Raw genomic sequence first — 14,900 nt, forward strand, 5'->3', positions numbered from 1 at the left:
GTATCATTCTGCAGTCCTACACTACCTATCTGTATTTCTCTACTGTGCAGGTTAAACTTTCCTATTGATAAGTATTTTTCCCCATTGCCTTCTACTCTTTTTTTTTTTTTAATTTTTTTTTTTTTTTTTTTTTATTTATGATAGTCACAGAGAGAGAGAGAGAGAGAGGCAGAGACACAGGCAGAGGGAGAAGCAGGCTCCATGCACCGGGAGCCTGACGTGGGATTCGATCCCGGGTCTCCAGGATCGCGCCCTGGGCCAAAGGCAGGCGCCAAACCACTGCGCCACCCAGGGATCCCTCTACTCTTTTTTTTTAATTTTTATTTATTTATGATAGTCACACACAGAGAGAGAGAGAGAGAGAGAGAGGCAGAGACACAGGCAGAGGGAGAAGCAGGCTCCATGCACTGGGAGCCCAATGTGGAATTCGATCCCAGGTCTCCAGGATCGCACCCTGGGCCAAAGGCAGGCACTAAACCGCTGCGCCACCCAGGGATCCCTGCTTTCTACTCTTTATCCTAACATTTTCCTTGTTTAAAATTACCATAAGATAAGGCAATCTTCAGCTGCCAGTTCCAATGGCCACATTCTCTGGGAAGGCTTCCCTAACCTCTCTTGGGTCTAGAGAAAGGCCCCTTGAGTGTAACCTGCTACCACATCGCCCTGTGCTTTCCCTGCCACTCAGTTGACAACACAGTATTTTAAATGCCTCTCAGGCCATTCTCATTCCCCATTAAACACTAAGCTCCATAATCTGACTCTTGTCATATTTTAAGAGTGTGGGCCTTGGAGCCAGACTTGCCTTGGTTCTGATCACAGCCCTGCTACTTCTAGTCACATGACTTTGAGCAAAATACTTAAACCTCACTGCCACTGCTTTCTCCTCTGTAAAGTGAGTGTACTAATGAAATCTGGTCAGAATTGGGAGGATTACATGAGATATTGCTTAAGTCTTTGGGATGGAACTGAATTGTAGGAAGCACTTAATAAACCTGACCTCTTATTTTTCTCTTTTCTCATTTTTTTTCCCAGTGCCTCTCATTTTACCCAGAACTCAGAAAATGTTTGCTGAATAGATATGTCTGTCTGTCTGTCTGTCTGTCTGTGAGGGCACACAGATTAAATTTAATGCCTCTTTAATAATACAACAGATCTTCATTATGTTAAGTGCTGATGGGACCACACAAGAAGTATAGCACATGGCCCTTATCCAAATGGCTTTTGCCATCTAGTTGCAATGACAAAATATGCATAGCAAGCAACCACTAAGAGAGCTGAATAGAAACAAAATTACTGCCTATTAATATATGCAAATTTTTATTGGGAACAATATAAAACCTCAAAAACTTCCAGATGTTACCCTGCTAACAACCTCATCTTAGGAACACAGTTGTTTTGTAGAACATAATGAAATTTTAGAACTGAGACTTGAGAAATTATCCTTCATTTTAAAAATGAGAAAATGTTGAAATTTTTCAAAGATAAAGTTTCAAAGGGCCACTGTTATAGTTTGTTGAGATATTTGGGTATTGAGTTTTAAGAAAATATTTCTTAGATGCTAAAAAGACTACCAGAGTTCTTAATAGAACTCACTGTGTGAGAGTTCTGATAACTTGGAGGCTTGTTATGAACAACTTATTCCCTGTAGGACATACACTGGCCAAACAAGTATATTATGCCAGTAAAAAGAAGGATCCCTCGAAGTGGTTTCCTGCCCTTCGTCTTTTTGAAATAGCACTGAAGCTCTGTAAGATATCAGCAACAGAAGAACATGAGGTGGAAGCCGAAATTCTTTTTCAGAAAGGTAAGATGTACTTGGGGTCAGAACTATGATAAAGTTTATGGATTTTTTTTTCCTATTAACAAAAGGCTTCTTGAAAATCTGGTCAGTGACTATAAAAAGTGTCAATTTTACATAGGGCTTACTGATGACAAAGACATTGGTACCTCTGCCAGACTCAGTTTGGAATAAAGAGAACACTGCTTATTTTAAGTTTATACCAAGAAAGTGGGGGGGGGGGGGAGTACTGCTTCTTAGTTTATTTTATAATTACAACTGACCCTCCTTTTGCAAAATTTCATGTTTGGCTCAAAAATGTCATCATCAGCCATTTAGTTATGAATAATATTTCTTAATGCTTGGAAGACATTTTTTATGTATGATTTCATTCCTTAGCTAGGCATTTTAGTTAATTTCTATAAAAGATACATATTCATTTAAATTAAATAGCCATAGCACATCTATATTTATTTATTTATTTATTTATTTTATTTTATTTTTTTAATTTTTATTTATTTATGATAGTCACAGAGAGAGAGAGAGAGGCAGAGACATAGGCAGAGGGAGAAGCAGGCTCCATGCACCGGGAGCCCGACGTGGGATTCGATCCCGGGTCTCCAGGATCGCGCCCTGGGCCAAAGGCAGGCGCCAAACCGCTGCGCCACCCAGGGATCCCCACATCTATATTTATAACTTATATACAATACATATTTGCATAATACATTCATACATTTTATTGTGGCTATTTTAGCCATGAAAAGAGTGATGATGATGATTGCTGTCGTTTATTGATCATCTACTAGATGCAAGGCTCTGTAGAAATCTGTGTTTTAACGTCTCATGTTGCTAATTCTTACAACAGCTCTACAGGGTAGACATGGCCAATCCTCATTGACAGGGGAAGAAAATGATGTAATCTGGTTATGTAAATTTCTCCAGATCAGCAGCTACTTAATGATAGTGCCCAGATGTGAACTTCACAATGGGAGGCTCTGTGCCCTATTCACATGCTGCATGAAAATTGCAAATCCTTTTATAGTGATAAAAGTTTTCCCTTTCTTGCCCATTTGGCTACAGAAGTGCCATTCCAGTGAAGGCTGCAGCTTACCCTGAGGTCTGAGAGCTGTGTGAGCACTAATGCATTTGCATAATTTGTGATTGTTTTCAAATGTTCCTTGACTTTCTAGAACTTGTTTTAAGGGAAATGTTTTCTATGACATCTGCAATACTAGACAAAGGAAAGAGGACATGGATGTAGATAAAGGGAATGAGCCCTACCGGAAGAAAGGAGGGTACAAAGTAAGGAAATAGAGAGAAAAATAAGATGGTAAGAACATTTGTGTCCGGAAAGCCAAAGGAGGCTTTGACTCAATGTTGATGACTAAAGGCAAGGTGAGCCTGGAGACTCCTGGGGAAGGAAGCAAAAGATCTTTCTTTCACTATTAGCTGACCTTACAGCAAAAACAACAGACAAATGGGCAAAAAGGACAGCACATCCAGTTTTCTGAAGTTCCAGTGTGAAATATTTATTCTGAAGTTCTAAAAGATAGAAAAAGGAAAAACCATTTTTGTATATATATATTTTTATTCTTTCAGGCAAAATAGAACGTCAAATATTGATGGAAGAGAAATCTCCAAGTTCGCAACTTGAGAGTTTATTTGAAGCTATACAGCTAAGCTTGAGAAATGATCAAAACTCAGGGTAAGGGATCCTTGGGTGGCGCAGCGGTTTGGCGCCTGCCTTTGGCCCAGGGCGTGATCCTGGAGATCCGGGATCAAATCCCACGTCAGGCTCCCGGTGCATGGAGCCTGCTTCTCCCTCTGCCTGTGTCTCTGCCTCTCTCTCTCTCACTGTGTGCCTATCATGAATAAATAAAAATTAAAAAAAAACAAAAAACAAAAAAAAAACTCAGGGTAAAAAATAATCTTTCCATTATTATAACAATATATGTTTTGGTATAAGCCCCATGTTTTGGTAATACATTGAACATTCCAGGCTGGGATGATTGGGAGACCCTCTTCCCTGTGGTCTATTGTCCAACAAGTTTACTTCCTTTTCAGGACTATTGCCCTTGGCTCTGACCCAAGGCCTTGTTTATAGTGATGGTTGATTATGGCAGTTATTGTGGTGGCATATTAGACTGTGACTTTGCTTCTAGTCTTTACTCACATCGATCTCCTGTCTGTCCCAGGATTCTAGCAGCCACCTATCGATGTGATATTGTATCTAGATAAGATTTATCTGGATGTTCACTCTGGTCAGGAGGACCAGGACTGGCCAACTTAATTCTATATAAAAATCAACTTAAGATCGAGAATAAGCCACAGTTATTACATCTACACTGATTTTTAAAAATTTAAATTCAATTTGCCAACATATAGTATAACATCCAGTGCTCATCCCATCTATACGAAGTTAAATGGCTCCAACTGACAGGTTTGATAGCGAATGCACAGACCTAACCCATACTGAATCACTGCTTTCTGCATAACTCTGTGTGTCTCTTTCCATTTTAATTAGTGTAGGAGAATAGAAAAAGAGGTCTAGTTTTCAAGGCAGGTTCCTTCAGTTCTGATTTTTCACTTCTTTTGTGCCTTGTGTGCTGAACTGTTCTAGAATGGTCTTGATGCTGGGCTTCAGAGCAGTCATGTCATAGAGTGTTGTCAGAACAGGACAAGGTAGATTGCTCAAGAGCTTCCAATTTCAGTAGGGAGGAAGGTGCTGGTGTCAATGCCAACAGTGCTATGAAAAGAGGGTGTGAGTATGGGATAGATACTGGTTTTGTCTGTTTTTACCTTTAATTAGCTCAGAAATTGTGGAAAATGATGTAAAATGATTATGAATGGTGAAGCTATTTAATAAGTACAATGTTATATCATTTTAGGTTGATAAGAGACTCCTACTTAGAAATGGCCCTATTATTTTTACACATGAGGAAGCCAAAAAACAAACTTTCAACATCACCATTAACACTTAAGGTAATAAACTATTTTGTTAGAAATTGTAAGTCAGTTGTCTTTGAACCTGCTATTTTGGTGACTTGCTATTGACTTAATGAGACTGATTTTCCTGTATGACTTGGAGAAATTAATTAATTACTTTATAGTCACACTCATGTTTAGATGCCTCTTTGGATATTTTATATAGGGTTCTGAAAATAGAGATCATGGGGACATTTTTACCTGTTAAAATGTTATACATGAGATGTGGGTATGTGTAAATACTCTAAGATCTTTATATTAATCAGGAAATTGCAAGAAATGATATGTTTCTGAAGCAGATATAAGATTTTCATCATGGATATGGTATACAAACAGATCACCTTTTGATAGAGTCATTCATTTATTCATCACATACCTATTTACTATGACCTAGACAATATTCTGGAAGGTTATCAAGCAGTGATTAAGACAAACTTCGTCCTTGTCCTCATGGAGCTTACTTTTCAGTAGAGGGAGACAGACAATAAACAAGTAAAAGAAGAAGCAAGGTAGGAGGAAGGAAGGAAAAGAGGGAGGGAAGAGCAGGAAGGGGCATGGTTTAGGTGGTGAAATTGGGGATTAGGAAAGAACTTGCCTTGGTGGAACTATGAATGACTGTGTTGGGAAGACATGAGGTTCAAGGTGGGATTTACCAGATAAGGAGGGAGCCATGCAAAGAGTTGCAGAGATATATACTATGTTAAAGCAGTGCTTCCAAACTAAGGGGCAGAAGCATCGATCCTGTGAAAATGCAGAATCTGATTTGCTAAGTTGGGGATGGGGTCTAAGGTTTGGCATTTCTAAGGGGCTCCAGGTTAATGCTGTTGCTGCTGGCCTGGGGGCCACACTTGAATTCCAGGAATCTAGACTGAGGGAGATCCTGTGAGCAGGATGTGGGTGCATTGGAGATATGTGAATCCATAACTTCTAGTTTTTACTTTTTAAATTTCAGTAGACTTTTTATAATTCATCTCAGTTAAGTAATCCTTTGACCCACCAAGAGATTTTTTTCAGAAAATTTTGGTGTCAAATCTCCAACTTTTGAGACAGCATGGGCATGATTTATACCTTTAGGCAAACAGACTTTTCAGCCAGTTGAATTATTCATATGGTGGCTGCTGAGGTGGATAAAGCAGAATTTATTTTATTTTAATCAAAATTATTGCATAGAAAACTTACTTTTTATGATGTGATAAACATGTTTATTTCTAATAAGAGAAAACAAAAATCTTTACTTCCATGGCAAGTAGCAATGCAAATTAATAGGATCTAGGATAGTAATGTATCACCTTTTTGGCCTTTACTAGAGAAGTGTTTATAATTAAGAGCTTGAACAAAGTAGAATTTGAATGAAAAAATAGCATAATTCCATACGGCATCACATTTTCTATGTGACATAATACAAATATTTTAGCAAGTTATATAATTACTAGAAGCACAGAAAACAGCCAAAGACAAGCATAAATTTATCCAGACACATTCAACCATTGAAATATCACATTAGAAATTTGTCCTAATAAAGACAATGCTTTATAATGCCTTAAAAGAAAGCACTAATGCTTCACCTTATGGAGAGTCTACAAGCAGAATGACCAAGAGACTGGTTTGGGTGTGAATCTTAGCTTTGTGACATACCACCACTGTGACTGGGACCTGTCTAAACCTAGTTTTCTCATCTGTGAGATAGAGGTGAGGATACTGACCTCTTAGAGTAGGTGGGGGAAATAAACAAGATAATGGGCCTAGCATGTAATAAGTACTCAAAAAAGAGTGGTGCACTATTCTCTGTCAATATGTGACTAAACATTCACATTTTATCTTTCTAGAGTATTTTGTATATAGTAGTTATTCAATAATTATTTTTTAATTAAATGGAATTGACTATTTCACAAACATGTATTCATTCATTAACCAAATACTTATTGAGTGCCTAATGTATGCCAGGCATGTTATTCTTTTTTCCTAAGAAGCACAGAGGAACAAGGCAGAGAAATAACTATCAAAATCTAATGAGGACCATAATCAAGATATGTCCAACTAGAGAAGTGGAACAAAGTGAGAACTAATTCAGCTTTGGGGGAATACTGGAGAAAGCTTCACAGATGCGATGAATTTTGAAGAATGACTGGAAGTTTTCCAAATAGTTAAGCAGGAGGAAAATAGTTCAAAGAAAGAGATTAGCAAGCACACATATTAAAAACAGATTTATTGAGATATAATTCATGAAATTAACCTATTTTAAGAGTATAGTTCACAAATGTTTAGTAGCTTTACAGAGCTGTGGAGCTAGCATCACCATCCAGTTTTAGAGCATTCCCGTTATTTCTACCCCCAGCCCCAAACAACCACTAATTTGTTTTCTATTTCCAAGATTGGCCTTTTCTGTATATTTCATATAATGGAATTTCATATAAATGGAACCATACAATATGTATCTTTTGCGCCTGCTTTTTTTCACTTAGTGTTACATTTTTGAGGTTCACCCATGTTGTAGCATGTAACAGTAGTTTGTCCCTTTTTATTGCTGAATAGTATTCCATCTTTTGGATCTACAGTATTTTCTTTGTCCATTCTACAGTTGATGGATATATGAATTGTTCCTACTTTTTTGGCTGTTTTGATTAATGCTGCTTTGAATGTCTGTATACAAGTTTTTAAGTGAACCTGTTTTCAGATCTCTTGGGTGTATATCTAAGAATTGAATTCCTAGATCATATGCTAGCTCTAAGTTTAGCCTTTTGGTGATCTGTCAGATTGTTTTCCAAAGTACCTGTACCATTTTGTATTCCTATGAGCAGTGAATAGGGGTTCCAATTTCATCACAGTCTGGCCAAAACTTGTTATTATATGTATTATTGATTGTAGCCATCCTGGTGGGTATGAAGTATATCTCCTTGTGGCTTTGGTGTGCATTTCCCAGCTGGCTAATAATGTTGAGATCTTTTCTTATGTTTCCTGATCATTTCTGTATCTTCTTTGGGGAACTGTTTATTCAAATCTTTTGCCCATAACCTAAACTGAGATATATCTTTTTTTTTTTTAATCACAAGAGTCTTCAAAATGTATATTCTAGATTCAAGTCCCTTATCACCTATTTCCTCCAGTTGATGGCTTGTCTTTTCACCTTGTTAATAATGTCTTTAGACAAAGTTGTAAATTTTAGTGAAGTCCAATTTATCATTTTTCTTCTTTTATATATTGTGCTTTTAGTTGCATATCTAAGAATTCTTTTAAAAGATTTTTTATGTATTTATTTGAGAGAGAGAGAGAGAGAGAGAGAGAGAGAGAGAGAACAAATGGGAGGAGGGGCAGAGGGAGAAGCAGATTCCCTACAGAGCATGGGACTTGATCCCAGGACCATGGGATAATGACCTGAGCCAAAGGCAGACACTTTCCAACTAAGCTACTCAGGCACCTGCATATCTAAGAATTCATTGCCTAACCCCAGATGCTGAAGATTTTCTTCTATGTTTTCTTTTAGAAGTTTCATAGTTGTAGCTTTTATGTTTAAGTATGATCCATTTTGAATTAATATTTATGTAAAGTGCAAAGATCTAAATTCTTTTGCACATAGATATCCAGTTGTCCTGGTATCTGTTGTTCAAGTGACTATCTTTTTGACATTGAATTGCCGTGGCACACCATTTTCAAAAATTAATTGATCATAAATGTAAATGTTTATTCCTAGACTCCCAGTCCTATTACACTGAGCTATAAGTCTACCTTTATAAGAGTATCCACCCTCTTGGTTATTGTGGCTTTCAGTAAGTTTTGAAATTGGAAAGTACATGCCCTCCAGCTATGTTCTTCCTTTCCAAAATAGTTTTGGCTACTTTGAGTCTTTTGCATTTTCATATACATATTGTAAAGGCTGCTTGTCAATTTTTTGCAAAAAACTAACAAAATTTTGTCAGGGATTGTGTTAAATCTGTAAATCAATTTAGGGACAATAGGCATCTTAATATTGAATCTTCCAATTCATGAATATGAACTGTCTCTTCATTTATTTAGATATTAATTTGTTTCAGTAATGATCTTTACTTTTCAGTTATAAATTTTGTACATTTTTGTTAAGTTTATTTCTATTGTGAGTGGAATGTTTTCTTCATTTCATTTTCAGATTGTTCACTGATGATACATAGAAATACAAATGATTTATGAGTATTGAGTTTTGTGTCCTATGACCTTGTTATGCACATTTATTAATTCTAGAGATGTATGTGTGTGGGGGGGGGGGATTTCCTACATTTGTCTTCTGCAAGCAAATACCACTTTACTTCTTCATTTCCAGTCTAGATACATTTTCTTCTTTTTGTTTGTTTGCATAAGCTAGAATCTTATACACAGTGTTAAACACTTTCTCCATCTAAAAAAGATACCCATTATATTCTTTTCCTGTCCACATTATTCTATTTTGAACTCTAGCCCAACCATCTTAATAAAGCCTCCCTCTCAATTCAAAATGAGATTTGATTTCTTTTTTAAATATCTGTCACTACTTGTTCTTACATTATAATTATTAATGTTATTATGTATTCTTCATTTAATGTCTATTAGTCTTGTTTCCAGAATTTAGGTAAATTACCCAAACTTACAGAGCCAGTAAGCTGGCAAGGGCTACCCCAGAACCTAAGTAGTTTCATTACAGCTAATGACTAGGGTCTTCATATCTTGGGACAGGGCTGTATTGCTTAGATCTCCTCAGGCAGATTTCTCCAGGTATCATCTACCTCCTACAAATCTTAGCCCTTGATCTAGACCAGGCCATATTTGCATGTTGTTCTGGCATCAGCATTATTCATTGACTTTTTCCTTGGGAATCTTGTAGGCAGGAGTAAAATAAAGATATCTTTTGTTATTGTTTGTTTTATTCTGCAGTCTTGTTGAAGATTAAAGCATTAGCCAAAATATGAACATCAAAAAATTGGAACCAAGCATTCTAATTGAATAGTTTTATCCAGATTAGTTAAATCTTAAGAACTGTTTATTTTAAAGGTGACTTTAAAAATGTGAAACAGGCAGATACTATGTTACTAGTGGAGTTTCTGTCAACTTTCATAGCATGCACTTTCTTATGTTTAAAAAACTGAACACACACATACAGAAAAACTTAACACACAACACACAGTAAAAAATATCCCCATTTAATGTTACTTTTGCTATTCTATGGAATTTTATGATTACATTATCCCTTTAATAGTTTCCCAGTTAAAAAGATGATAGCAGGGCAGCCCAGGTAGCTCAGCGGTTTAGCGCTGCTTCAGCCCAGGGCCTGATCCTGGAGACCCGGGATCAAGTCCCACGTTGGGCTCCCTGCATGGAGCCTGCTCCTCCCTCTCCCTGTGTCTCTGCCTCTCTGTCTCTCTCTCTCTCTCTCTGTGTCTCTCATGAATAAATAAATAAAATATTTAAAAAAGATGATAGAAAATATGTATCAAAAATCTTTAAGTAGATAAAAAAATCTTTAACATTCTTATTTCTGACATCCTTATATATGATATAGTCAATGTATAAATCCTCTATTAAAATGGCAAATATCATTTTAAGGAAGCATTTCCTTAATATTTTTATGTTTATTTTATTGTTACTCAAATAATATAAGCTCATTATAAAAAATTAGAAAATACGATAAAAATAATCACCCTTAAAACCCAGGGTAACCACTGTTATTAATTTTCTCTGCTTCTATATACAGGGAGTATATGTGTGTACATGTCTTTTTAGAAATAGGATAACACTTTTCAAACTGTTTTGTAAGCTCCTACTTTTCCTTCTCTAATATATTTTGAATTCCTTTTCATGTCAATAGATACATATACATTATTGTTCTTTTTTTTACATTATTATTCTTAATGGCTCCCTAGTGTTCCACTGAAATGTCATCTTCAGAGAATGACTCTGAAGATTATTTGAGAAACTTCATGATGTCTTTATCTTTATCATAATGTATGTGCTATGTTTTTTAGGCTCCTACCAGAAGGCATAGTTCTATTAAAGAACCAATAGTAAATAAATTTGAAATGTACACTTCACTGGCCTGGATTGTGATAAGAGCTGCTGCCCAGGTTGGTGTGATTTTTATTTAATCTTTTTCTTTACTGTCCTATCTGTATCCTCTATCTGCCAGCAGTTAGGGCAGCACAATGTATCTCTATGAGAGAAAGGAAAATTCACATTCTTTATAATTTATGCCAGTGATGTTTCTTTGGGAAGATTAGAAATGCTCCTTACATATGTAGTGATTTTAATCTTTGTTAGCCAGACCTGGCTTTGTTTGTTTCAGCTTTTCTTTAATGAAAGTATTGGCAGATACATATGAGCACATTTTGACATTTTGGCAAATATCTGTTGTAGCTAGGTGAGAGAGCCTATTTACAGTGGCTCATACATTAATTAAATTGTCAACAGTAATGATTTGTTTGACAATGATATATACTACCTGTTGGAGATCACATGTTGTTTTCCAGATTATCTTTATTTTTTCTTCCAATGTATATTTAATATTATTTTATGAATTCACTTTTTCACATTGTTTACTTAATGGGTAATCTATGAATCAGAAAGCTTACTTTTTTGGACTTTAATTATGCATTAATTTTAGGTCAGTGAAGCTGTGCTGACAATAAATCTACTTATTGGAAAGAAGAATGCTAGAACTGATAAAGTAAGCCAAGGGACATTACCAAATATCCCAGAATTTGCCACCGTGGATCTTTTGTCTTCATACACAGACTATTTGCTTGGTATGTTTGAAATGCCTAGACATTTTATGAAAACCTGATATATATAATGTGTGATCAAGTTGCAAAGATTTAATTGTAGTTTGTTGAGTTTTAGCTTAGCAAGGATAGTGGTGTTAGGAACCTCAGGGAGAGGATAGGCTTCCTAGGGCCTACCTTACAAAACAAAGGGGAGTCATTTCATTGCATACATATACATGTTATTCAGTCAGCTCCTGCATTTCAGATGCAGGGCTCTGGACAAGTGGTATGCCCTTCTGTCTGCTTCTTTTCTAGTTCACACATGTCAAATGAGGCCTTTTGAAAATATTTACTTGTAAGTCTTTTCCTGATCCTTTAAAATGTGTACTTGCTCTCATACTCTCATGTAGCTCTTTGTTCTTTTTCTTACTTATTTTAAATGTGTGTGTATGTGTGCATGTATGAGTGTGTACCTGGCTGTACATATTTGAGCTCTTTCTCTCATTGAACTATCATCAGTTTCCTGAGAGGAGGGACCTTGATTTGCTTCCCTAACCACAGAAAATCACACATTACTTGCGCATTACAGACATTCATATTTGTTAAATGGATTAATGAATGAGAGGTTAGAATTTAAACTTGACCTCACTACTATTACTTTTTCTCATTTAGGACTCCTTTGTTAGTTAGTAAACTATAAAATAAACCTCTAAGTGAGATCAGCAGTAACATATTTAACATTCATTTGAAAAATATTTATTGAGTGCTTTTTATGTACTGAGTACTTGGATGGGTTCTAAGAAGTAAGGTTCCAGGCTGACATTTCAGTAACAACAATAATTAAAATTTTCCTTGGCAGTAGGTGAAGCATTGAGCCAAAGGGGATGAATGAAGAGTGTTACTTGAACCTGGTGGAGGTGGGAGTCGTCTTCCTAAAGCCTCTGAAAACCTATCTGTAGCTTACTCTCCTGAAGTGTTAAGTCAACTTTAGCCAAAGGGCTAGTGTCTGAAATCATCCCCTACCTTGTCTTTCTTCCTTTCCAACCTAAAAATGTTTTGCCTGGGGTTAAACCATTAGATGGACTTTTTTACACTGAGGTGTAATTTTCTTATTTTATTGCTTTAATGCCTGGTGGGATTTTGCTTCATCAATTTCATCTAAAACACTGTATTGATCAGTTATTACCAAAATTATGCTATATACTGAGCAACCCTAAAACTTAGTAGCTTACAACAAGAATTCATTCTTTGACTTGTCTCATGTAGTCTGCTTTGGTCTATAGATTGAGTTCGGGTATAGCCCATGTGCATTTGTTATGAAGCCCAGGCTAAAGAGGCCATACCTATTTGGTGCATGCTCTTCTCATGGTATACATCAGAGCAAAGGGGCCAAGCTAAATCACAGAAGCACACTCTGGGCATCTCTCCACACCATATCCCATTGGTCATAGCAAATCATAAGATCAAGTCCAACATCAGTGAGGAATGGACATCTCTGCCTGTAGAAGAGGGGAGAGGGGCATGAATGTTTGCTGAATGATAATCCAGACTGTCATACATGACAAGTTAAATCTATGGCTGGTAGCTATCTGAGAAGAATTCTGAACTGCTGTATGGAAAGACAGGAAAAGGTGTTACAATGATCAACTAATATTGTCACCCATGGGCACAAGCAGTAAGGAACAGCATCCCCTGTGCAGATGATCTTAGTTGATCCAATTGAGCAGGCAGTCTTCATCTTAGCTGTGCTTAATGCTATAGTGTATGCTTTCTTTGCCTATATTAGTGGTTTTCATAGCATATTCCAATTTTCAATTTCTGTTTTGTGCCATTAGCACTCCTTTACTATTGTATTGAAATACTAATTTGAAATGACTGAATTTTGAGGTCCAATCTATTTTGCATTTTTCCTTGCCTTAAGGATAATAGTTTTGCCCTCCAGTATTTTTCCTAGCAGACTGATAATTAATTCATTTTGATGATTTCCCTTACTTCAGTTATTTGGGTTGGAAGGAGGTACTGAATCCCCTCCTGACTGCTACAAATACCCAGATGATAATGAAGTTCATATTATAAGGAATTGCTAAAGGGCAACAGCAACAAATAAAACCTGTTTAATTTTCCTTACATTAGCATACATTGGCATCCAGAAGAAAACCTCCTCAGTAATCTCACCTTCACTAGCATTGATATGTACACAAGGTAGTGATCAGTAATCATTGTGCAGAGCACTGTGTCAGATATTTATGTCCAAAGGGAAGGAGTAGTCATGGAACACATCAAGAAAGTGAGCATTGCCTTCCATGAGCTTCCAGTCATTTACAATCAGAACAGACTTACACATTGAAATTATATAAATGCATCTTTTAAGAGGACCACATTATTGGAGACAGATTAAACTAAAACAAGACACAGGCAAGATGGGCATGTGAGTTAATTAGGAACATTTTCTTCTAGAAGTATACTGTAAGGCAGGTGTAAATGGACCAGAGACCTGGGTAGGAGAGTGGAGAGAAAGCACATTTTCTAGGCAGAGTAACTGCTGATCAGAGAAAGATGATGACAAATAGACTAGTCATGTGTATGTGTGCCAGAAGAGATTAGTGTGTATACCAGAGAGCTACTGTATGATATCTGTTGGACAATAAGGTAATTGAGTGATTCAGCTGGTCTGATTTATTGAGGTTTCTTTTACATGGTCTTATGGAAATAGAGACCTTGAAATGATGGTACTGTCAATATAGGAACATATTTAGCTTCAGTGCAAAAAACATGTTTTAGATGGCTACTTTCAGCCTATTTGTCTTAAAATATACTGATCTTTTTGTCTTGATTTTCTTGGGGCCTTAATATAAAAATTCAGCTAGGAGAAAAATTGTTAAATTCTATAAGACACTTTGGATTAAAAGAAATATTTAGGATTAGTGGTCCTGGATGCAGCCTCTCAGAACTAAATACACTTGGTATAAAGAAAAACATAAATGTGTGTCATACTCAAAACTAACATTGGTGAACCTATTGTCAGAATATAAAGAGCAGAAAACCGGAGCTGGGAGCATCACAATGCCGGCTTTCAAGTTGTACTACAAAGCTGTGATCATCAAGACAGTGTGGTACTGGCACAAAAATAGACACATATACCAATGGAACAGAATAGAGAACCCAGAAATGGGCCCTCAACTCTATGGTCAACTAATATGTGACAAAGCAGGAAAGACTATCCACTGGAAAAAGAACAGTCCAATATCTATCTGGAACAGTCCAATATCTAAAAAGAACAGCACCAATAAATGGTGCTGGGAAAATTGGACAGCCAATGCAGAAGAATGAAACTAGACCATTCTCTTACACCATACACAAGATAAACTCAAAATGGATGAAAGATCTAATGTGAGATAAGAATCCATCAAAATCCTAGAGGAAAACACAGGCAACAC

General features: G+C 36.4%; 1 protein-coding gene across 13 annotated transcripts in view; it reads left to right on the plus strand.

Annotated features, from left to right (window-relative positions):
- Positions 1-14,900, plus strand: part of CFAP54 (cilia and flagella associated protein 54) — a 291,046-nt gene that overhangs the window by 208,559 nt on the left and 67,587 nt on the right. For 12 of the 13 annotated variants that reach the window (XR_003133013.3, XR_003133014.3, XR_003133015.3 and 9 more), the window contains 5 exons: positions 1,649-1,804; positions 3,377-3,482; positions 4,666-4,759; positions 10,729-10,827; positions 11,364-11,505. Coding sequence is in view for 9 of the 13 variants with exons in the window: in XM_025438907.3 (XP_025294692.3) it covers positions 1,649-1,804; positions 3,377-3,482; positions 4,666-4,759; positions 10,729-10,827; positions 11,364-11,505 (597 nt within the window). In the remaining 4 variants the exon portion in view is untranslated. Of the gene's footprint in view, positions 1-1,648; positions 1,805-3,376; positions 3,483-4,665; positions 4,760-10,728; positions 10,828-11,363; positions 11,506-14,900 lie in introns of those variants that run through there. The other variant, XR_003133016.3, reaches the window with a different exon arrangement.

Source organism: Canis lupus, chromosome 15, assembly GCF_003254725.2.
Source record: "Canis lupus dingo isolate Sandy chromosome 15, ASM325472v2, whole genome shotgun sequence".
Classification (NCBI taxonomy): Eukaryota; Metazoa; Chordata; class Mammalia; order Carnivora; family Canidae; genus Canis; species Canis lupus.